Source organism: Spermophilus citellus (assembly GCF_964194105.1).
Source record: "Spermophilus citellus genome assembly, chromosome: 8".
Lineage (NCBI taxonomy): Eukaryota > Metazoa > Chordata > Mammalia > Rodentia > Sciuridae > Spermophilus > Spermophilus citellus.
The window spans coordinates 92,535,562-92,561,284 of record NC_138189.1 but is presented as its reverse complement, the minus strand read 5'-3'; the positions used below and the strand labels follow the sequence as shown (position 1 = coordinate 92,561,284).

General features: G+C 34.4%; 1 protein-coding gene across 4 annotated transcripts in view; it reads left to right on the top strand.

Annotated features, from left to right (window-relative positions):
• UGT8 (UDP glycosyltransferase 8) overlaps window positions 1–15,453 on the top strand; it is an 82,146-nt gene extending 66,693 nt beyond the window's left edge. For all 4 annotated transcript variants that reach the window (XM_081304848.1, XM_081304846.1, XM_081304847.1 and 1 more), the window contains exons 3-6: window positions 4,298–4,440; window positions 6,082–6,158; window positions 8,938–9,157; window positions 12,236–15,453. In XM_081304848.1, the coding sequence (XP_081160974.1) occupies window positions 4,298–4,440; window positions 6,082–6,158; window positions 8,938–9,157; window positions 12,236–12,599 (804 nt within the window). In that variant the 3' untranslated portion in view covers window positions 12,600–15,453. The remainder of the gene's footprint in view (window positions 1–4,297; window positions 4,441–6,081; window positions 6,159–8,937; window positions 9,158–12,235) is intronic.
• The last annotated feature ends 10,270 nt before the right edge of the window (window positions 15,454–25,723 follow it).

Genomic DNA, 25,723 nt, shown 5'->3' with positions numbered 1-25,723 from the left:
TAATTTTACAAAAATTTTATAAAATATTAGCATCTTCCCAATATTAATATTTCCTATTCAGGAGTGTGTTACATCCCTCCCATTTATTCCAGTTTCCTTCTTTTAATAAAGTGTTCATTTTTTCATGTACTTTTTTATATTTCAGATTTTTTCTTGAGTATTTACAGATTCATTGATATTGTAAATGGATGAAGATTTAGTCCAGTTTTTGTAATATGACACTTTCTGAGGGGTGGGGACAGGGGGATTCTAAAGTGCTTTATTATTTAACAGTGTTAAATTTCTGAGATTATTCTGTTTATATTGAACACATTTTGGCACATATTTTGATGGGGTCTTGAAGTTCAGAAAATCCTGTATACATATACATAGTAGAAAAGGCACCTAGGGCTTCCCAACTCATCAGAGATAAGGACATACTTTTCATGAAGTTTCAATTCCAAAGCCTTTGCAATGAGTTCTGGAAATTTAAGACCCCCTCAGCCTCAGCTGTTAATGCCTCCTAATGTCACCCTTGTCAGTCACATCCAAAACTCACCCCCTTCAATGTTCCCATAAAACATTTGTCACGTTAAGATTTTGTGTGTTTAGCTTGGAAATGAGATTATGGAGGGAAAGAGGTATGTGTCCAGGAGTAGACAGGTGTAAGCCAGACTAACTAGGAGTAGGACTAACTCCTAGTCCCTATTCTGCCCTTTCCCTTCATCTCTTTTCCCTCCAGCCTAGGAAATAAGTAGGTTAGCATCTTCTAAAAATACTGAGTATGTTTCTGAAGAAAACCATGATGAATACATTTTTTTTTTCTGTTCCTTTACATAGCAATGAAGGCCAAATACTTAGATATTTTCATGTAATGGCTAATGATTATGAGAGGAAACATAAGCACTTGGATTTTGTCTTATATCATGCAAAACAAAGAGCAAAAAAATGAAGAAGTCTTTTATGGGGAATTTGTTGAAACTCAAGAGACTTTTTAAGTCTTTGTAAAGCAAAATTTAAATAGCATTATCATAAGCCTTACTAAATTTGAATGTAAACTTTTTGTAAATAACATTGACCCTAAAAGTTTCTTCTTTAGACAACTAGATCATAGGTGATAAATTATTTGAAGACAAACCATAGGAATAAGGGACTATTTGTGTTCAAATCGTTCTTTCATGAAGCATTTATATGTGTTTTAAGTACATCTGGCTTAGGACTGTACTTTGAATCCACAGATAACACCATTAAATTCTCAGTACATGTGATATGCTTGGTAGAGGCAGCAGTTAATTGCTCTAATCTAAAGTTGATAGAGCCTCTATTTCTTTTATGTATTTATAAATGAGTAGAGTTTCCTACCAAATAAGTGTAGTCTGTTTTACTTTCTCAGTAGCTAGGATATTATTCCTCCTTTCCATCTTCACTTTCAGTCCAGTAGTGACATATTCTCTAATCCACTGGAGTTTAGAAGGTGGTCCCGCCCTTCTCCTACTTAGAATGAGTGTAGTAGAGCCAGGTAAAGCAAATACCATTAAGTGATCAGAGGAAAAGGGAAAAAAAAAAAAAAGAAAACTTAGGCCTAACTTTCCATTTTACTTTGTGATAATACTCCTTATTGAGTAGTACTCTCAGCTACATGTTTAGTTATGCTGGAAAATGATATGAGATGTAAACTCTGAGTGACAGGGCCAATGCAATGACTCGTGACCCAGAGCAGGACACAACTATAGGCTGCATGAGAGATAACTGACAGCTCACTGCACACATGAGCACAGATGGGTCAGGCCCCTGTTTTCCTGACTATGTGTGGCCTACATGGTATCAGTGGACAGCAGATGTGTTGTCTTTATAGAGGAATTGTGTATTCTTCAAAGTGCTGTAGCACTGTTGGTTTTTATATGGGGAACTGAAACTCGATGTCTTAGGCAAAATTTATTCAAAAGGATGACTTGTCTTTAAAAATAAGCTGGTGCCTCTGGAATGAAATATAGCAAGCGGTAACCCATAAAATAAAATGCTTTCTTTTTCAATATAAATAAAGCATATGTCAAAGCTGCATTAATTTTTTTGCCAATATGATTGATTTGTCATGTTCAATCCAAGTCTTTTTTTTATAACCTCATATAAAATTTGTCTCTGACCATGTATCAAATATCAGTTTCAATTTTCTGAGATCTTAGGTCATTAGCTACTGATTTTTGTTGTTGTTTGGAAGGTTGTTTTATTTGTTTGTTAGTTTTGTTTTTTGGTACTGGGATTGAACTCAAGGGCCCTTTAACCACTAAGTCACATTCCCAATCCATTTTTTTTTAATATTTTTAGTTGTAGATGGACACAATACCGTTAATTTGTTTATTTAGTGTTTTTTTTTTTTTTAATTTGGTGCAGGGATGGAACGCGGTGCCTCATGCATGCTAGACAAGCACTTTACCACTAAGCCACAACCCCAGCCCACATTCCCTTTTTATTTTTTATTTTGAGACAGAGTTTCAATAAATTACTGAGGCTCACTTGAAACTGTGATCCTCCCAAGTCATTGTGATTAGGAGCATGTGCCACCACTTCCAACTGTTATTATTTACTGATCCTTGCCCCCCCACCCCCTAAAAAAAAGTAGGCCTTATTTCAGTTAGTGTTGTCAGATGAAATATTTTAATCGAAGGAAGTTACTCAGAGGAAAATAACATATGCTCTTCTTTACTTTTTAATTGTTTCAGAAAATTACCTTCAGTTTTTTTTATGATTATAAATTTATCCATAATAGTTGGGTGCATCCCGACAATTCACACATGCATTGAAATTGATTTCAGTTCATGATTCCCCCGCTTTCCCTCCCCTGTTTCCCTCCTGTCTTCCTTCCCCCTCCCATTCTCCTTCCTCTACTCTACTAGACTTCCTTTTGCGCATCTATTAATTTGTATTTGGTTCTTTATGTAATCTTTATTTTCCCCCCCCCCTTTCCTTATTTCACTCTAATTGCTGCATGTAAAAGAAAACATTCTAATTTCTCAATTTGACTAATTTCACTTAGCATAAAATCCATTCTTCATTTCCATCTATTTACTGGCAAATGCCATAATTTCATTCTTTCTTATGGCTGAGTAAAACTCCATTGTCTGTGTGTGTGTGTGTGTGTGTGTGTGTGTGTGTATCACAGTTTCTCAATCCATTCATCTATTGACAGGTATCTAGGTTGATTCCATAATTTAGCTATTGTGAACTGTGCTGCTACAAATATTAATGTGGCTGTGTCCCTATAGAATGCTGATTTAAAGTCTTTTGGATATATGCCACGGAGATAGCTGGGTCATAATGGTGGTGCCATTCCTAGTTATTTTTTTAATATTTTTTACATGTACTTTTAGTTGTTCATGGACCTTTATTTTATGAATTTATTTCCATGTGGGTGCTGAGAATAGAAGTCAGTGCCTCACACGTGCTAGGCAAGCTCTCTACCACTGAGTCCCAGTCCCAGCCCCCATTCCTAGTTTTTTGAGGAATCTCCATACCACCTTTCAGAGTGGTTGTACTAGTCTTCAGTCCCAACAAAAATGTATGAGTGTTCCTTTTCTCCCCCACAAACTGACTAGTATTTCCATTGTTCCTTTTCTTGATTGCCATCTGACAGGAATGAGATGAAATCTTAGGGTATTTTGATTTGCATTTCCCTGATTGCTAGAGAGGTTGAATATTTTTTCATATAATTGTTGACCATTTGTGTTTTTTTTTTTTTTTTGAAGGGTTTCTGTTTAGTTTTTTTTTTTGCCCAGTTATTGGTTGTGTTATTTATTTATTTATTTATTTATTTTGGTGTTAAATGTTTTGAGTTCTTTATATATTCTGGATATTAATCCCCTATTGGAGGAGTAATTGGCTAAGATTTTTTCCCCATTCTGTAGGCTTTCTCTTTATGCTCTTAATTACTTCCTTTGTTATGCAGAAGCTTTTTAGTTTGATGGCATCCCATTATTGATCATTGGTTTTATTTCTTACACTTTAGGGGTCTTGTTAAGGAAGTCAGTACCCGTACCTATATGATGCAGTGTTGACCTTATGTTATCTTCTACTAGTTGTGCAATTTCTTTTCTATTTCCTAAGTCTTTGATCCATTTCAATTTGTGCAGGGTGAAAGAGAGGGATATAAATTCATTTTTCTATGTATGTCTATTGAGTTTTCCTTGCACCATTTGTTAAAAAGGCTGTCTTTTCTCCAAGATATATTTTACCTTCCACTTTTCTAAACCGAGGTATTGATGACCCTGACTGAGAATGATATTGGTCTTCATAAAATTAACTGTCCTGTTTTGATTTACAGGATCTCCAAAGGTGGGTAAATGGTGCTAATGAACATGGCTTTGTCCTGGTGTCTTTTGGAGCTGGTGTCAAGTATTTGTCAGAAGATATTGCTAACAAACTGGCAGGAGCTCTGGGAAGATTGCCTCAAAAAGTGATTTGGAGGTAAGGTAATGATTCAGATTCTTTCTTTGCTGTTGATTTTCAGTACCCACTTATTTGTCCTGCAGTTCCCATAAAACACATCACATTTGATTCACTGGCAAGATTAGTAGAAAGCCCCTGAGTTTTCATTTTGTTTCTTGGTTATTTAAATTTAAGAATTATTTTATAAGACTATTATAGACAAAGAGACCTCTGGTCTATAATATTTTTACCCTATATGATTTGGAATGATTTATGGAGGGTTAGATTAATTTGTATGTCTCCTTTAGATTTCTACCCTTGTTTATTCTTCTATGATATTTTAAAATTTAGTCATATATGCTTGTATGTACTCCTTCAAATCAGTTTTGAAATGAGGCAGAAAAGGATGATTAAATAAATAGATAAAATATTTCAAGGACTTTTGGACTCCTTTGGGCTCCCACTTTATAGATGCTTTTGATTTCTTAATCCAAGAGACCAGACCTCTAAAAACTCAGGAACTTACTAGTTAACACTGGTTAAGATAGAACTGCAAACCATCAGATGTGGCACACGCCTGTAATGCAGCAGATTGGGAGGCTGAGGCAGGAGGATCACAAACCAAAAGCCAGCCTCAGCAACTTAGTGAGATCCTGTCTCTAAATAAAAATTTTTAAATGGACTAGGGATATGGTTCAGTGTTTAAGTGTCCTTGGGTTCAATCCTCAGTACCAAAAAAAAAAAAAAAAAAAGATAACCCCCTAGATCAACTCCAGCTTCTTGTGCAGGCCCTGATAACTGGTATCTGTCTCTGGAATTCCCAACCTAAAATCAGACCTGAATACTTTATTTAACACAAATTTATTTAGGATGTGCCACTGCTGTGGGGTTATAGAGATATAGTAATGAACATGGTCAATCCCAGGGTTTCTACCACAATTAAAAGAAAGTGTCTCAAGTCATGTAGGTTTCCTCTTTGATTGATAATTACTATGTAGGAATGACTTCCAGCTTCTCTTGGCTGAGCAATGAGATGGACACATGTTGTATTCTAACTATTCAGAACTTTTCCTTTCAGATTCCAGTACCATTGTTTATTCTATTAGTTTTCATCCAGAAAACTTGCTGCCTCTTTATTTAGGATACCTGTTCTTTTCTTGTCTTTTTTCTGGTTGTTAAGCACCTTTGTGATTTATCTTTTAAAAATCAGATTAGGAACAGCCTACTAATATCCTTTGGTCTCCAGACCTCCTTTCCCTGGGGCTCTTCATGCTTTCTTCCAGTTCCTGCCCCTTTCCCCTTGGGTTCAGGGTGTCCAGGATCAGGGCTGATGACTGCCCCTGGTGACTCTTCCTATTTTCAGCTTCTGAGTACTAACTAGTGTGGAATGACTTCTAGTAAAGGATCATTTGGTTGGTTTTCCCCCATCTCTGTACATAGGTGAGAAAAGCCAATGGAAAATAGATCTTTATAGAAGCAAATTATTTCTTACCTGTCCTTCAATCAGTGAAAGATGTTAAAAAGAAACTTAATCAATTTTTGTTGATGCTGATGGATGATTTCATTCATAAAAATGTCAAGAAGTAATCATGAAACATTTACTTTAAAGTTTAACCAGAGACACTGTACCATGAGTAAGGTTTGATTTTTGAGAGATTCATTGTCTGGTATACATTTTAGGTTTTCTGGAACCAAACCAAAGAATCTAGGAAACAACACAAAACTAATAGAGTGGTTACCGCAAAATGACCTGCTTGGTGAGTGACATGTGGGTACTTACTTGGATGTTAAGAGTTTAATTTTTATGCTTAAGCAACTTGTAAAATACACGTATAGTTTATGATTAAGTCATTATGTTTTTATCTAGTCTCTCAATTCTTAAATTTCAGACCAACATTTCAAACCTTTATTGGAAAATGATATGTGAAATGTAATCACTATGGTCATTAATTTAAAATTTTAGACCAGTCATCAATTTTAATTATCTGGAAAATATACTTAATAAGCTACATAAATTACCAGTGAATGAAGCCATACCTGATTTGGATAGCCAGATAAAAGTAGTAAAATTAAACTAATGAAAATAATACAAATTGGTGTTACAGTTTTATTATAGATGTCTCTGATAATCCAGAGAAATTAGAAATTATTTATTTGTGTGAAACCAAAAAGAAGCAGAAAGCTAGAGAAATAGATTTGTTTTAATTTCAGTATTGGGTCATCAGTCTGAATTTCTTCTTAAATCAGTAGGCATTTTTGAAACACTTTATTTTTAAATGTTTTTATTGGTGCATTATAGTTGTACATAATAGTGGAGATTAATTGTGACATATTTGTACATGCATACAACACCGTTTGCTTAGTTTATTTCCCCACTACTCACCCTTTCCCTCCTCTCTTCCCTCCCCCAGATCCCCTTCCTCTATTCTACTAGTTTCCTTTCCATTTATTTATTTATTTTTAATGGGCATAGTTATACATGAAAGTGGGATTCATTGTAAAACACTTTGTTTTTTTTGGTTTTAGTTATTTCTTGGGCTTCTGATCCTCAACTCAAAATTAAAATATAATAATTTTATTCATATCTTTGAGGTATATTTGAATCAATAATTTAATTCTATGTTTAATAAGCATAGATAGTAAAAGTGTTATTAAGTTTCTAGGAAAATATAATATTATATTAAGGCTTAATATATATAAAGGAAATCATAAAGAAAAAGTTATTAGTGTTCACAATATTAGCCACCATTTACTCAAGAATGGTAACACCTAACATTATATAAAAGTGGCTTTAATTTTAAATTATACTCTTAAAAATAAGCTTTTAATACAAAGTTTCTAAAAGCTACACAGTGATCCTCTTAAAAACCAGCAATATGAATTTGTAACTATTAAAAGTAAAGAGTTTTATACATATAGTTCTTTTTATCTACTTCATTAAAATATCCTGTAAATGATAAAATTGAGACACAAACATAAGACATTTTTTTCTTGTAAGAAATACTTGCATTTTTTTCCTTTTTTCCTTTTTTACTTTTGTGTTTACTACTGTGACCTCAAATTCCACAGAAAGCCAGAAAGTTAAATAACTTGACAATCAGCTGTCTCAGAGCAAGTGTGACACTATTATCCAGCAACATCTAAACTTCTTTCACGTGTGACCTACAGAAAGGTATAACTATTCAATGGTCCAGGCTCGGAGGCCTTCCAGCGTCCATGTCTTCTCTGGTCCTCCAGTCATCTCCCTGACTTCTCTAAGATAAATACCCTTTTTCACTCTAGGCATGATCCTTGTATGTTCTTTGATGGTTTCCAACTATGATCAGAAGATTCTTCCAGAGTGAGAAGTAGGAACCAAATCAGTATCTTTCCCCTCCTGTTACCTCTTAATATCCCCCTCCTTTCTGCCCACCAGCTCTGCTTTATTTTTTACTGCTGGGTTTGGTGGTATGGTTTTGTTCAGAGATAGGGTTCTGCTGCTAAAAAGAAAGTTTGAAAACCACTTTTGTGGATTTCTGTGGGTCCTTTAGTTGAGCCTAACAGTATGAGAAGCCATTTTTGCAAGTAAGGGATAGAGACACTGCCTGACCAAACTCTGTTTGACTTTGGGCAGCAATGTTCTGGGAGCCCATTAAGGCTGAGATGCACACACACAGTCTACTTTGAATGCTGTGTGTATATCTAAAATATATTTCTGCATGCTGCAATCCTTTTTTTTGCCAACAACAGATTTCCTAAGTGTGGAGTTTATTTTTTAAAAACTTCTTTTGAAAGTTTCTGGTCTCTTTTATGACACGTAGGCTATTTCCTACATGAGGACAAATCTGGATTTTGAAGTATCTCACTAAAGTTTTGAGGAGTCATCTCTTTTATTCCCAAGACAACTAGATGTTACATGATGTTGCATCTCTGAGTACTGATTTTGTACAAATATCCTCCTCTGCTTGGTTCAATTTTACATTTTAGGTATATAAACAAGTAGTATAAAACATGGATTCTGGGAGAACTTGAGTGTTGTAAATGGTGATTATTGTACAGTGTTCTTTCATGGATAAGCACTAAATAGTTAATTGACTTCTGGAATCCAGCCTTACATTTTTTTTTTAAACAAGTGCGTTTGACTTTAATATAGATAAATGCTTGAGTAGCCAGAAAGGAAATCCCTATTTTTAGTAGAACGTGGTCGTACCTTGATATCATTTGGCATTTCTGCTTTCATTGGTTTCCTATTCTTTCTTGGCCATTGAAATTTGTATTGCTGGGCACATGTTGTCAGTGTTTGAAAGTTGTAATGTATTTTAATGCTTAAAGATATACATTTCAGTTACCTAAAAATGGCTTTTGATTGATGTATACAAACCAGGTAATTTTGTTAAGAGCAAACGTTTTCATTGCTAGAGACAGGAATCAGTTAAATTATGCCTTTGAAAATCTTGTATCTTAAATGTATATTTACTGTAGTATTGCTATTTAAGAAATTTCTGGAAACATCTAGAGAGATAACGTAAGTTTTTTTTTTTTTTTTTAATTCTTTAGGGCATTCAAATATTAAAGCCTTCCTGAGCCATGGTGGTTTGAACAGTATTTTTGAAACTATGTATCATGGTGTGCCTGTAGTGGGCATCCCACTTTTTGGAGACCATTATGACACTATGACCCGGGTACAGGCAAAAGGCATGGGAATATTGCTAGAGTGGAAGACAGTTACTGAAGGAGAGCTTTATGAAGCATTGGTGAAAGTTATCAATAACCCCAGGTAAGGTTTCAATTAATATTAAAGTAGATTCCTCATACACACACACACACACACACACACACACACACACCCCATAATACATTGTCAGAGAGACTACAATGGGAACAATCAGTGGGGCCCTACAGTGTGTCAAATGTTGTGTCTTTTATTTCAGTGTAAAGCATATAATCCTAAATATATCATAAGTTTTCATCATCTACATGGTAGACATGAGGCACTTGAAACTCAGAGAACTTCAATCATTTGCCCAGTCACACAATTATTAGAGTAGAAATTTGAAGCCAGGACTGTTGGATTCTGAGGCCAGAGCTTTTTGTAACTACAACATCAGCCTGCTGCTGCTGGCTTTCTGTAGTACTAGATATTGTTGAAATGCTCAGGTTTATTTACTTTGTAAATGATGAATCACAATTTTTTTTTCTTTTTTAAATTTTCATTGTGCCCTGAGTTTTGCAAATGAGTCTCAGAGGGTGGAGAATGGCCTGTGTAGTTTGAAAATGAAGGAGCAGTTTTCCCCATTGTAATGATATTGAATTTATCATGTATTTCAAATAACATTAGACTTGAAGAGTGTAACTTTTTCTGTTCATAACCAGGGCTTAACTTTGAGATAAGAAACCTTGCCATATTCTAACGAATACCAACTGTAAGAAGTATTACTCCATATAAAGTGATGCAGCTTGCATAGAAAATTCAGGATTTGACTGAGATTCATTATGCAGCCTTCATGTGGGCTCAGAGGTGTCCCTTAGGTTCTGACCCCTTAAAATACCCAGTGTCTTAATCACTGCTCTGGCACTTGAGCAATATGTTTTATGATCCAGAGTATGTTCATCTTCTATAACCTGTACTTTTCTTCTTATGGTCTAATGAATTTCAAAACATAATGTTCTTATGGAAAAAAATGTGTCTATATTCTATGTAAATTTTTAAATGAAGCCCAAAAGTTAAGAGTGTTTTGAATGGGGCAATTATTACTGACTAGATTATGAAGAGAAGAGCAAAAAGTTCAGTAATTTAGAATAGTCCAGTGGGTTGTTTTGTTTTGTTAAGCGTTTTATGTGGCTCTACCACTAAGCTATAACCCCAACTCAGTCCTGCTGTGTTCTGTGAGGTATTAGCCAGGATGAATCACAGAGAAAGCTGGCTTTAATCTCAGGTCACATTAAAATTAAACAATAGTTACAAAATATCAAAGTATGCATAGAAGCTCAATTTTAGAATTTTAAATTTTGTATAGGGAATACATTTATATCATTCTAAGAAAAGTATGCATATTAATAAATAATGAGTTAATTGCATATAACTTGAAGTTTTTAAATATTTAACTGAAATATTTTGAACATATCTTACTGTATAAAATAACAATAATTTATAAAGTATTTTCCTTTGCTAAAAGTCATTATATAAACTGAATTCATTATCTTTCTTGTTTTCAAATACATGACCATGTACCACATTTAATGTGCAATAATTATTGAGAGGTCTTCACCAATATCATATCCAAGATATTCTACTTTAAACCAAGTAACCAATATTGCTGAAGAAGTATTTCTTATTTCTTTTACTTATAATTAAGCGAAACTATAGCATATCATATTTAAATGACATTATATATTTTACTTCTTCCCTAACTAGTCTTTAGGGTTTATTTAATGAACTCATTGCTTCTCTTGTTTTGAGGGATTTTTGTTTGTTTGTTTTGAATCTGTTGATTTTATTATTTTAAGGCAAATTATAAAGAAAGGTGGGAGTTAATCACTATTAAAATTGCATCTTTAATCTGTGGCCATCTTTTAACGGAAGACATACTTTGTAAAGTAATGAGCTGTAATTACAAGGTAATTCCTTTTTCCCAAAGGGCCTTATTGAAGATATTCCTTGGAATAGTTCAATGCTGGCTTGAATGACCATTTTAATCACAGTATTTGCTTTTTTTTATTTGTTTGTTTTAATTTTGCAATCTTCATATTCTTATTGGAATACATTTTTGAATTTTTTTTCATATTAAGCTACATATTTTGTCATTCTTATTACTGTTAAGCAAGTCTAACTCAACTGAACATCCCTAGTACTAGATGCCTTTTCCAAATGACTTTGGCCATATTCTTGCCTCCCACCTTTATGATTTAGTTCATACTCTTCTCTTGACCTATCAGGTCTTCATGTATGTACAAATTTTTGTTTCTCTGTAAAGCACAACTTGAACCATATCCTCTATTATATATATTCTTAATCTCTCTAAGCAGAATTTTTATTTCTTATGTCAAAACAATATCAACTTCAATCAGGGATCCATGTACAAAGGGATTCTGGCCACTTGTCATTGATTGTCACTATTTATTTACATATTTTTAAGTTAAAATAAAATGCACTTTATTGTGTTCAGATATTTTTAAGTTAGAATGAAATGCATTTTATTGCAGTTACATATTTTTAAATTAATATAAAATATATTTATATTTACCATTGTAGCTTGTTTTTAAAATTAACTCTTTTGAGAGTGTTTTCTTTAAACATACATACATGCTCACATATATTCACACATATACTACATATAATGTCATATGTGACTTTGTAATTAGTAGTATTTTTCAACCTTTTTATATGTTTAATAATATTCTTATAGTATCATTCAGTATTGCTTTAAATAAAAGAAAGAAAGTCATTGCTTAAAAATTGATGCAACAAGTTCTGCATTTTTTTTTCTGTCCTTTACTTTTAGAATCTAGTAAATACTGCCCTTGATGGTTCAGACCCACTGATTGATTAGTAGTAATTAAAAGCCTCTAGTGTGGAAAGAGCATAGGGTTTGGAGTCAGGAAAACTTGAACTAGAATCTCAAGTTCTATTCAGGTTACTTTCTGTGTGGTTTTCATTTGCCTCACCAGTTTAAATGTATTTTATTGGGTTAGCATAAGATAATGTGTTTAAAATACTTTTTCAGTGCCTGGAGCATACAAAGCACCCACTGAAGGATAGTAATTTTATTATTTCCCCCATTTTTAAATTGAGAGATCCATAAATACAGAACCTTCAATATACGTAATTATTCTGCATTTTGAACCCACTCCACAGCTACCGTCGGAGAGCTCAGAAGCTTTCAGAAATTCACAAGGATCAACCTGGTCACCCTGTCAATCGGACTGTCTATTGGATAGATTACATTCTTCGTCACAATGGAGCCCATCACCTACGTGCCGCTGTCCATCAAATTTCTTTCTGTCAGTATTTTTTACTGGATATTGCCTTTGTGCTTTTGCTTGGTGCTGCCTTGTTTTACTTCCTCTTGTCCTGGGTGACCAAATTTACCTACAGAAAAATCACCAGTCTGTGGCCTAAAAATAAGCATAGCACTGTTAATGGACATTACCACAATGGACTCCTCAATGGCAAATACAAAAGAAATGGTGATATTAAACATGAAAAGAAGGTGAAATGAGCCAGCAGCCCAGGTGACTGAAACAAATCCGTTCAGTCATTGAATTTTTATTGCTAGAAATTAGTTTAACAGCTACTAAAAGTAAAATGTCAGCAAACAATTCTAACACTTCCTTATCAGATCTTACTAATGAATTTCTGTGGAATTAAGATGGCTGTACAAAGCACAAACCTAAAATGCGAAAATGTATTTGGTTCAAATACTGATGCAGAAAGTTTTGGCACTGAACCTTTTAGAAGCCTTAATTATTTAAATTAATTGTATCAGATTTTAGTTTTAAATGTTGATATGTGTGTGTCACGGATAAAGAATGGTTTCTTTTCTCTTACTAAGAGGGGTGTGTGTGTGTGTGTGTGTGTGTGTGTGTGTGTGTTTCCGTGTCCTAATTCAGAGAATTTTATCTGGCTGCTTGCTATATTTGTTGAGGGTACAACACATTCATGAATGAAGTAGTAAGACAGTCAGGATCCAGATGTCTCTCATAGCTTTTCCTGTAGCATTAACATGTGAACTCAGAACACTACATCAGAGAACACTTCCCTCAAAACTGAATACAGAGGAAGTAAATGAAAAGATAAATGGCACAGTTTTTTGTCCTTTTTATTTTATTTTTTTTTGTTTTGTTTTCCTTTTCTTACCAACTATGGACACTTCTGGGGGAAAACGTGTAATTAAAAAAATGTATAAATCAGTTGTCACATTTTCCTCCTACTAATAATTTTCCTCTGGAAGAATTTTATTATTTTTTCCTATTTTTATTTTAACAAGTAACATTTTGTTCAATGCATAATGAAGACAACGCAGCAAACTCTGACTTTTGTTCAGAATACTAGAGATTATTGCTTATATGACATTTTAAAATAAGGCCATTGCTTGAATGTTTATGTGACTGATGGCTTTTCTGTGATGTAAGTTTTGAATATTTAGATGTTACAAACCCAAAGTTCTAATTTTGAAGCATCATCTTTATCCCTTTTATTTTCTGGGCCACACTCTATTGTACATAGGTGCCAACAGTTATTTCTTTTAAACAGAACATTAAACGGTTCTCATTATTGGTACCTGCTTTGTCTGCAGAAGTTGTAGAATTTGCTGGTATACAGAGGTGACAGAAATAGAGCCACTTGTTTGTAAAGATAAGTTCTTCTTTCCCTCCTTGGTCCTTCAGCCTCACTTTGGCAGCCTTTTTCCAGTCATTGTGACTGACATGGAATAGTGACAGTATTCATGTAGAACAGGGATGCAAGTCACAGACATCATAAACCAGGACCTCCCTGCTGGACCATTTACTATTATTTTTTCCATGTCATTCTGTTTACTTAGTATTTGCACTACACCTGTTGAGTGTATGCTTTATTTATTTGTAGTTTGAAATCCTATGACTGACATCTGAAAAATGCAACATTTACCTAATGTCATTCACTAACAGAAGAGTTATGAAAATTCTAGAATGCTGTAAATCCTTGTCATACACTATGACATACAACTTCATTACACTCCCACCAGGAGCCACTTTCCTGTACTTAGAAATAATGTCACAAGTAGTTTTCTAATGTACAATACAGACAAACGTACTGCTCTCTGAATACTTGAAGAAATGGTATTAAACATATAAGCCTATTATACCTTTTCACAATCTTATAATAATGTTGCCGTTAAAAGGGACAAAAGAATACATAGGCAATGAATGGTGGGATGGTAACAGGGCTTAGAGTGTATGAATGAGTTGATTTTACTTTCTTGGAATTTGATGAAGTTAACAGGCACTGACTGGATGATTATAACTTAATCTCCACTGTGATAAAAACTTAAACAATAAACATGATTTAAAATAGAGAAATGTTGTTGGAATAAAATTTTTATTCAGATTTTATTTCACAATATTATGTACATTCATTATAAACATGTTTCTAAGACAGGTCTCCCAATTTTTGTATGTGTATGCGGGTGTTAAAAAAATGTATTAAATGTGAGAATGTATTTTTATTAAACAGAGGGATTTACCTGACAAGTACTTCAACATAGATATTAAAATTCTATTCCAGATTTAAGAATGTTAAGTGTAGGTATTTACTGATCATTGTTATTTTTATTTTTTCTTAAGAAGCTTATTGTTAGACAGTTTTCATAGAGAAAGTGATTTTAAATTTTCCACACTTAGGTTAAATTCTCTAATAAAGTAAAATTTTCAAGAAAGGATTTATTCATTTATTTTTCAGAAAGATTTTTTGCAGCTTTTTAAATATCTCCATAGCTGACTATGATGTTCAACACAAATGAGAATTAAGACATTTTGCCTCTAGAGCGTAACTTCTAGTATTCCACCACTTAAGCACAGGGGTAGGAAAAAGTTAATGTTTGGGTTAAAGCATTGATTTATGATTGAGGTTGGAGAAAGCTAGAAACTCTCCAAAACTCAGCTACTTACCAAATCCCAAAATACAACTAAAATTCTATGTCTTCACTCTGAAGAGAAAATGTTTCAAAACGACCCAAGTAATTTGAAGAATGACTTCAAGTGATAATCCAGTGATCTCTTTTATTGAAAAAGTACGATTAATTCATTTTTATTCTTGTTGCTAAGTAATTCAGCTAGTTTGTAAATGTAAAATCACATTTGAGAATATCTGTTTCCTTTTGGTATATCAAAAACAACTTGAAATGGAGAATTTTTAAATTTTATATAATGAAGTTTGAGAATCATAGGAATTCTGTTGTTGAAACCTCTCTAAATGTGTTAGAGAACATCTTGTCCTGCTTCTGAGATGGTAAGAGTTTTAACTAGCTTTTAAAGACATATATTTCATGCAAAAAAAATGCTATTCATATTTTTGGCAGATAGCAAAATAATTTTTCTGACAAATTTTAATAAAACGTTCTTAGAAGTTCACACAATTAAAATACTCATGTTTTCATTTTCCTACAAATCCTGCAAAGTGTCACAGGTCCCAAACCACTTGGGTGTTTGTATTCCTGAATTAGGGGTGATTATAGCAGGGGATGAGTGACATAAATAATGATAATCTTAGTTTTTAAAATAGGGAAACCAAGAGGCATGCGATAATTGTATCATTCCTACTCTTTCTTTGGGGTAATTCAGACAAGACATAATTTAAGCAATAATTCTCATAATAATCTGCAAAATCTCTGAAACTCTGCATAGGTGGTATGGTAAATCCAGATTTTTTTTCAATAGAGTATAATCAGAAATCAGAGTGAAAAATCTGAACTCCATGTAAAATTATACTGTTATTCAAATATGATGGCTAAAATGTCTGTCTACAAAAGAAGTCCAATACCAACATTAATCTCAGGTATTACAATATCTCAGGTATTACAAAGTGCTTTTATGTATTAACCAGTAAAACATGAATTTCTCACTGAATTTTATAGAATTAAAAGTATTATATTCCTGTATTACTTCCCATAGTTAATTTAAGCTTTTTCAGTAATCCTATCTTGTGTAATAAGTGATAATTCCCTACTTCAGAGAGAGGGACTAACTTGAGTTTCACTGAATCTATAGAGTCATCCATACTTCAAGAGATCATTTCTCCTAAAATCAAATTCCTTAGTCCTAATGTTAGGATCAGATTTCCATTTCGATCAAAATTAAATAAAAAAACACAAGCAACCAAGAAAAGTTTTGTTATCAATATATTTCATTCACATAGATTTAATTTTTTCAAATGAGAGATCTGTTACTCTTTTACTTAGAACAGAACTGCATTAAAGTATAATATGTTGAAAAGGTGAATTTCATATGTTCATGACAATTCTGGTTTAGTCACCCTGTTAGAACTCTGATGGGGATTCATGAATATTCTTTACTTGGAGCTGAAAATGGAAACTTTTGAATATACATACATTGGTAAATTGCATGTAACATTAAATTTCACATTAGCAATGATATGTGTGTGTGTGCTGTGATATCTTGGAGTGGCCTATGCATTTTATTCACAAACCAAAGGAACTGGTGATGAATAGCTTAAAAATCATCAGTTCTGCTTTCAAGCTCAAGTCTGCCTTCTGGCTATAGCATAGATTCAACTTATGAATGGGACAGGGCATGAATGCTTAAAAATCCCAACATTAGCAATTAGTTAAGTTTCATCAGAAAAAGCAAATGCTGCTGGGCATAGTGGCACACACCTGTAATTCCTGCACAGGAGACTGAGCACAAGTTCAAAGCCAGCCTCAGCAGTTCAGCAAGGCCCTAAGCAACTTGGTGAGACCCTGTCTCAAAATAAAATCTAAAAACGGGTGGGTATGTGGCTACGTGGTTAAGTGCTCCTGGGTTCTATCTCCAATAACAAAAAGGAAAAAGAAAATGCTAATGATGTTTATATCAATGGGATAAAATATATATAATAATGTTTATACATATTTATGTGTATATAGTATTCTTAGAAATTATTTATTTTAAAAGTTCAAACTAAAAATGTTGTTTTTCTTGAAGACTGGAAGTAATATGGAATTTTTAAAGACTTTCACGAAATAAAAGCTGTCTATTTTAAACTGAAGAAAGTTCAAAAGAACTAACAAGTTTTAGAAACTTGGTCAGAAGTACCTTTCCTAACACATCTAGCCAAAATGAGAGAATATAGAAAGAACGTGATGTAAAATAAACTTAATCCACTGCTTTGAATATATTCTTCCTTCTTGTACTTCCATCTTCTTATTTATTCTAGAATAAAAACATTTTTAGGTTTAGAAATTTAAACTACATATAGATTCTAGGTATAAATAACATTTTTCATAATCAATTCAATTGATAATGACAATTTCTCTTTCAAAAAGGATGAAGGCAATGGAGAAATTTACTCAAGTCCCTCTGCTTTTCTGTACTACCTTTTCTCTCATCCATGGTCCTGCTTCCAAGCTTTCTCTTATCTTTGTTAGGCATTTACTAAATTGGACTCCCATTTCCTATTTATGTTGCATAGATTGTGCCTGTGTATTTAGTAATGCATTTTGTTATTAACAGAATGTGGAAACCACTGGAGCGCAAGTATTCAAAAGTACAGAATGCTAAACTGAGAACATATCAGGCGTTTTTGTTGTTGTTGTTGTTGTTGTTTGTTTTGTTTTGAAACCTGATATCTGTGCCAATTGAAAATCACGTAGGTTGTAGGGTTCATTGAAAACAATGAATGTGCAGTCCGCGCTTTCAGTGGGTATTGAAAGAGCCCTACCAGTGAGTGCTCATTTTGTTCCCTTGGGGCACTCGCTGTGTGACTCTCTGGATATGACACTGGGTGAATTTTCCAGAGGATAGCTCAGTGATCTCTAAACTGTCATGCCACATGTACCTCTTTTTACCTCCCACTGGTCAATTAAAATTCTTATACAGCTCACTTGTACCAGGAAAAACTCTGCCTGTCCACAGTGGATGCCTGCCTCATACATTGTTGATGTTACTAACAGGATCCTTTAGCATGTGTTAGATGTGTAAGTCATTGATTCTGTTACTCCATTTATTTAGCATAGTTCATATTCCCAATGTTGACAGAACGTGCTGGAAATGTGGACAGCTGCCTAATAGAGTCAAAGAAAAGCCCCAGATGGACAGGTGGTAGGCATTCAAAAACATCTCAACCTAGGACGGCAACAGAATGATCTTCCATGTAGCAGTAGAAAGGTGTGAGTAAGAAATGCAGGGTCTGCCGGGGAAGGCGGCAGAGGTAAGAGGTTTAGATCAAAATCCACCTCAGAATGCCTCTGATATTTCTTAGGAAGGAGCAAGATCAAGCAGAGACCTTTAAAGATCTTGAATGTAGTATCCAAAAAAGTCAAAGGGATTGGCAAATGTAAGACATTGGCAATGTCCAGGCATGTATAGGCATATGGGCCCTATTACATAGTGGATGTTCTGGTGATGCGCTTTTCAGTATACATGGATGCGATCCCTGAGAATGTAGTTACACCACTAGAGGGGTAGGTAGAGTCACATCTGCCAAAATAGAAGTACTTAGCTCATCTTTGCTTGGGTTTCCTTAAGTCAGAGGGAAATAATAACAATTTAATACATTTTCATTGTTCTTTTTTCTTTTTTTTTGAATTTGAATTTGAGACAGGTTCTCACTAAATTGCTTAAGGCCTCACTAAGTTTCTAAGGCTGGCCTCAAACTTGCAATCCTCCTGAGTTGTTGGGATTACAGGTGTGTGCCACTGTGCCCAGCTTCATTCTCCAATGTGGCATTTATACACAATGGAGTATTGCTCTGCATTAAAAAATGACAAAATTATAGAATTTGGAGGGAAATGGATAGCATTAGAGCAGATTATGCTAAGTGAAGCTAGCCAATCCCTAAAAAACAAATGCCAAATGTCCTCTTTGATATAAGGAGAGTAACTAAGAACAGAGTAGGGAAGAAGAGCATGAGAAGATGACTAACATTAAACAGGGATGAGAGGTGGGAGGGACAGGGAGAGAGAAGGGAAATTGCTTGGAAATGGAAGGAGACCCTCAGGGTTATACAAAATTATATACAAGAGGAAGTGAGGGGAAAGGGAAAAATAATACAAGGGGGAGAAATGAATTACAGTAGAGGGGGTAGAGAGAGAAGATGGGAGGGGAGGGGAAGGAGGATAGTAGAGGATAGGAAAGGCAGCAGAATACAACAGACACTAGTATGGCAATATGTAAATCAGTGGAAGTGTAACTGATGTGACTCTGCAATCTGTATACGGGGTAAAAATGGGAGTTCATAACCCACTTGAATCAAAGTGTGAAATATGATATATCAAGAACTATGTAATGTTTTGAACAACCAATAAAAAAATTAAAAAAAAAAGAAAAAAAAGATTGCCCACAAATTGATCTGCCCCGTATAAGAAGAAAGTGTTAGAGGTGGGGCTGGAGTTTAGGTTGCATGAGATGTGATTCGTTTTTTTCATTTTTTTTTCCTGAAGATAGTATTGATATTAAACCTCATTTTGTATATTAAAAAAAATAAAGTAAATTAGCATTTGGCTACATGGAATTTTATTTTATGTCTAGTGTGTTCTGTTACTCTATCAGCTTTCAGATGCCAGCTCTAGTATTAGTCTGTAATTCCTCACATCACTGATAGAGAAAACGCTCTTAGATATTTATGGAAAATGTTTTCAAATTATTCACATATCAGATTCTATGAAAACTAAATAGAAAAAAAGCAATGAAGGAAACTGTTCAATTTCAAAGGGTATTTAAGATGTCTTGCAATGTATATTGCTTTAACTTCTTATTTCTATGAAATAAATAGTAGGCTTCTAGTTCATTCTTATATTATCGCTTTATAATATTAAAGCTTTAATGTTACACTGTGTAAGAGTGTCATTTTGAAAGTCTTATAGCAAGTAGAAAGGAAGACTAAGTATATTTAAAGGGAAAATTTAAAACTGGGTTGTTGGGTTTTGGCTCTAACACAGAACATTGTTCTAGACCATACCCATGTTCCAGCTCTAGAACCCTCTTACCAGTCAGTCCAAATGCTCTTATTAGTTCAGCATAGGAGTACATCCGGTTGTGATCAGCATCAAACAGCTCCAATTGTTCTTGTTCTGGTGTCTCTTCTCCTAGAAGGCTCTTTATTTCATGGTATGTTAAATATCCATTCGCATTGTTATCAGCACCATAGAAAAAAATTTGGAGATCTGTGGAAAAAAATGCTTTGCATATTTCAACTCAAATTTTGAATGTGAACTCAAACATTTATACCCTTCATAACAGTACTTGGTTCTTATCGCTGTTCTTTCTGTTTCTCACATACTAGGTCATTTCTCTCCTACCTGGGCGTTTGCTGGACAACTCTTTTACAGATTCAATTGTTCCTCTCCTCTTTTTAGTCTATTGTGAATTATTTGATCATTTACTTCAGTAATTATCTTTCTGTTATCTGTATTCTCATGATGTTTTAATGTTAAACCATAAATAATATGTTTACCATTTTCTATTTGCCTCATTTATTGATACAGGCATTTTAATGGAATATTCTCCACTACACTGCAGTTTTTCATATTTTCATTTCTTTCTTTCCTAAGACAATTACAAAAACATTCACCTGGCTAACTTTCAGTGGTCTTTTCATCCCAGTTCCTTGACTTATCTTGTTTATATTCACCATCTAGTTTTGTCTTTGTAACATTTCTTAATTTTACATAAAAAAAATCCCTGCTCATTTTGCTATCAAGTATGAAACATGCATCTCTTATGCTCCTAAGCTGGATGCCACCTATAAAATTTTATTTTAGCTCACACATAATCAAATCGTGTTTCTTCATTTATAACACAGGCAAATAATATTCCTTTGTCAGTATTCTTATTATCCTCTCTTCATCTCACTGCTGTAAGTATTGCCTTTATTAAAACACAAGCAAACATTGTTTGCTGGGGTTCTAAAGTGCCAGGCACTGTATGTGATACTGAGATGCAAGGATGAAGAAGCTACAGTTCCTGACTTCAAGGGAACAAAAACAGCCAATAAGCAATTTCAGTAAGCAATAGGATCTGTGTAGTAATACAGTATAGACAATGTGCCACTGAAACAAAAGGGAGGGGAGTTTTCATCTGGGGGTTGTTTTAGGTGAATCACAGAAAATGCATAGAAATTCAACAGACCAAGTAGATGGAGGTAATCTGGGGAAGGCGAACCCCCATATCCAAAGGCATTGAGTTAAGGAAGAGTGTGGAACGTTAGAAACCTGCAAATTATTTCGTCTGATAGGAGTGTACATGATGAGAAAGAGGACTACCAAACAAAGAAAAGAGCCTTTCCTTTTGACTCTGTAGCGTATCACTGGGAAGCAAAACCTGTCTTTGCATTCAGTAACCTTCGAGGATACCTATTTATGTGCCTGGGTCCAGAGCCTTGTCATATGGCACATATCACTTAAAACTGTTGGTCTCAGGCTTCTTGTATTGCAGGTCATTTGACAGAATGTAAAAGTTTTTCATATAGATATATGACATATTGATAGATCTATAGATAAAAATGACAACACTCAATTATTCAATCCTCACTTGTTTTCTTCCTACAATTTTTGGTTTTGCATTCATAGCCATCACTCTATTTTTATTAATCTCCGTTTTTCAAAAGCACACATCCAAACACCAAACCCAGGTCCAAGCATCAGATCAAATGCAGTTTGTAAAGCTTAAACTTGTACAAGGGAAAAAGTAAACAAAACTTCATCCTTGCTGAAGGAACAAGTATAATGACGAGGTATGGTAAATAAAGGAATTGCAGCATTTGGCCATTAATTCAATAACTGACTGTCTTCTCAGATTCAATATTTTTGCCAACCTGCAAAAACACAGGTTGTAAAGTAATGAAATTAAGGCAATCTGGAGCCACTTCAGACACTTTCTACCTAACCCCCTTTATCTAAGTTAGATTAGATTGTTCTAGCTCAGGTCATTTATATCCTTGGAGCTCATGGTAAGCAACATCCTCTCCTTAAGAATGAAGAAAAATAAAACTTTTTTTTTCTTTACCCTGACTCATTTTGAGGAGATAATGAAAGAAAGAAATTGAGGAAGACAATAGTCTTCCTCCTTCCATTAGAAGGTGATGATGGTATCTAATTAATTGAAAACCTCAAGCATAGATACTGATCTTTAAAAATTATGTTTAGCTTCATATTAAGCCCAGAGTTAATAGATGTGTTTAAAAATTTACATAAGTGCTAAAATATATGAGTTAATTGACAGATATTCTGCTGGACACGGGAGTTTAACACAATAGAGATGACCAAACAACCCTCAAAGAGGTGAGAGAGTTAGACTGGTTTCATGCCTTTGCAAAGAGAAGTGATTTAGATGTGAACTGAGAGAACATTTATTATATCCCCTTATTGCTCCTTATCCAGGAGGTTTGCTCTAGGGCTTTTATTCAAAAGGGAAATCAAGTTTCTTCTCCAAATTGTGTCAACTGTTTTCTTTTTTGTTGTGGAGAAAAGGAAAGTTACAAAACTCCCACAAGCTATTGTGTGTAAATAATCACTAAGTAGAAAACAACAACAACAAAAAGAGTCACTGACTTTTTGTATACCTGCTTTAGAGGATTTAAGACAAGTCATTCATACAGAATGGTTTATTGTGGGTGAGCGCAGTTCATTAGGATGACAGCTGGTTGGCCAAGATTTGTTGAAGGTTAAACCTTAATACACAATTCTGTTTAAGAAGGTTGGACCAGTGGCCTTTAAAGTTCTTCCAAATACAGGATGCACCATCTGACAAATTAGTATCAGCTTTCCTGTGTTGTTGTCAAAGCCCATGACCTTTTTCTCTGTTCCGCCTCCATCATCACCTCCATGCCAAATCTGGGGTTTTTTATCATCTAGTCTCTCTACTTTTGAAATATTCCCCAGGAGCCCGCTCTCTGTCCTTAACTTGTTATCTTCCCAGCACCTTCCCACTGAGTGCTGTTTATTTCCATAACTTCTACATTTCCCCTCTCAATCTAAAACACATCAACCCTGTATCAACTCTGTTCTCCATTCCTGTACCTGGGTTGATGAGAAATACTGGCAAAAATTAAAAAGCCACATGGATTGGTGGTACTGAAAAATCAAGGTCCTCTTAGTTGGATGGTCAATGATATCCTACTCAGTTTCTCTTTTATTTGCCAGTTACCTCCATTAGTTTCAGCAGATGATTTTACTGAAAAATATCATATTGATAAGCAAGTGTTCCTTCACCTTCCTGCCACTTCTAACTTATCTGTCTCCGCATCTACATGGTCTTCTTTTCTGTAGTACTGCTGAGAAAGTAACCTTACAAAAATTTCTTTTCCGGTGCCTAAATTTAATCTTATTGTTTAGATTTTACTTTGAAATTCTTCATTTTTTGTGGTGTCATCAAGATGTCCAAATGGAAAGATCTAGGAGATTTTGGGCAAGCAGAACAAGAGCTTAGGAAAGAAAACCTAGAGATTTATGTTTAGATTCAGCATCAAACAAAAATTAATTAAAATTGTGGCAGAAAAACAGTGAATAGCACCTAGATTACACTCATTAATACCACTACTTTCTTGTCTCAGTTACCCAATCTCCTCCTCTATCTCATTTTCTTTTTTTAATAATGACATCAACACAATTGCCCGACTCTGTAAACCCTGGTGTTACCTTATCCTACCCACCATCTCCAGACAGTAACAGCATTTTTCTAATTCACTCCCCCAGTGGTTCTTGGATGTCCTTTCTTTTGCCTTAGTTCCTCTGTTTTTCATCTCTCACCTGGCTTATTGCCAGTTCCCTAATTGTTCTCTACTTCCACCAGGATTATAGCTCAGTTTGCTAATTGAGGCTGCTTCCAGTCTTTCTACCCAAAATGTATTTCCCTTCCACTTAACAGACGTATCTAAATGTGCAAATTTATCATTCTAATTTTTTATTACCTGGGTCTTCAAGTCGCATCCTGTTCACCATAAGATAAAACCTAGCCAGGCATGTAAAGCCCTTTGCTATTTGGTGATTGATTACCCTAACTTACTTCTTTCCACTGCCCAGGCCTTCCTACGAGCAAGGCAGAACTGCTTGCAATTGCTCATCTGCATTACAGTCTCCAGTGAATACAACCTTTTAGTATTTCCTTTTTTTTTTTTTTTTCTGGAGTTCTTATTACTTTTATCTCGTCCCTCACCTCTCTCCAATTGTGTCCTCAACCTTTCTTAGGCTAACATTTCTGCTGCAACTTAGAGTTCTACTGTTACTTTTAAATGAAGACTTTGCCTGGGTATGTTCCCAGATCCCAGTTCCTCTTCTGGTTTTCTGTGTGCATGGCTGCTCATCATAATTATTCACATATTAACTTCTTCACTAAAAACACTGAGCTCCTGCCTTTCTCATCTTCATTCCCACTTTGTGCAGACTTGAGACATTGGACAAATTAAATTCTTGCTGAATGAATAGCAGTTGCCCTCTAGTTCTTTTATAGTCCTGCTACTGCTTCCACATCAGCAGGTGTTAGGATGTGGGATGAGAATCTGGGTTTGGAATAGGACTGAATTCATGAATGGTGAGACAAAATATATCTTGACTGTTACCCTTTGACCATTCTGATTCAAGTAAGATGCCTCTGCTAGCTTTCTGCTAGCACTAAGCCCATGTCCATTTTCCTTTCTCCCTTCTTGGCCTCCTTTGTCTTGTTCAGCGATGGACATTCAGAGTCTGGCACAGCGTAAGTTTGTAATGGAGTCTGTGGAATTCACCAACTGATTCTCTTCCAGAGAAAGTCTTTTTTTCAGGAGTGGGAGGGGCTGTGTTTCTTTTTCCTAGGTGCTGGTCTTTGAAAGATAACCTATTTTTAGCTCTTTGTTTAGTAGTTGCCTTTCTTACCTGCTACCCTTATTATGATAATGATGATAATAGAGATGCTATATATAAAGGCATGAATAGTATTGGTTTTCCATATCCACTATCAAGTTTGGATTAAAAATATTGTATATACAATGATTTTATATGATATATAACTGATGTGTTAGAATATATGGCATGTGAATTATAATTAAACAAAGATGTTATTTTAAGAAACCAAAACACAAACACATGCAAATATGTTACTTTAACCCAAATGGAAAGCTCAAAATTAAACAACTTATAGTCCTGTCAGAGGCAGCCAACAATCTATCATTTTCTAAAGTTCTTTAATCAACATCTTCTCCATTTCGGAAGGCTTTGTTATCTTTTCATGAATTAATAGTAACATGTTACTCATGAATGTTCAGATAATATAGAATTTACTACAAGTTTTTATATTTGGGTAAATGTTACAGCCTGAGTGTGCCTTGACTTTATGCCTCTGAGACTTGGACTCTACTCATTTAAGTTCATTTACATCTTTTTTTCATTTTACAAAATAAACTATACATAATAGCCCTACAGAATAAAATGAGGAAATTTTCCTTTTTCAGTCATCCCCTTCTCAAGAGTTATTTTAGAGTTAAATATATAAAAATGTATTGAATATGTTGGCAGCAGAAAAATCACATATGCATTTAATTTAAATCTTCACCTTCAATATTTATAAACTAAGTATTGAAAATAAGGCAGGTGACACGGAGGCAGGACTCCTTAAATTGTTTCCAGATGATATGCTTGGACCCCCAAGGTTTGCATCAAAATAAAACTTACCTGTAAGA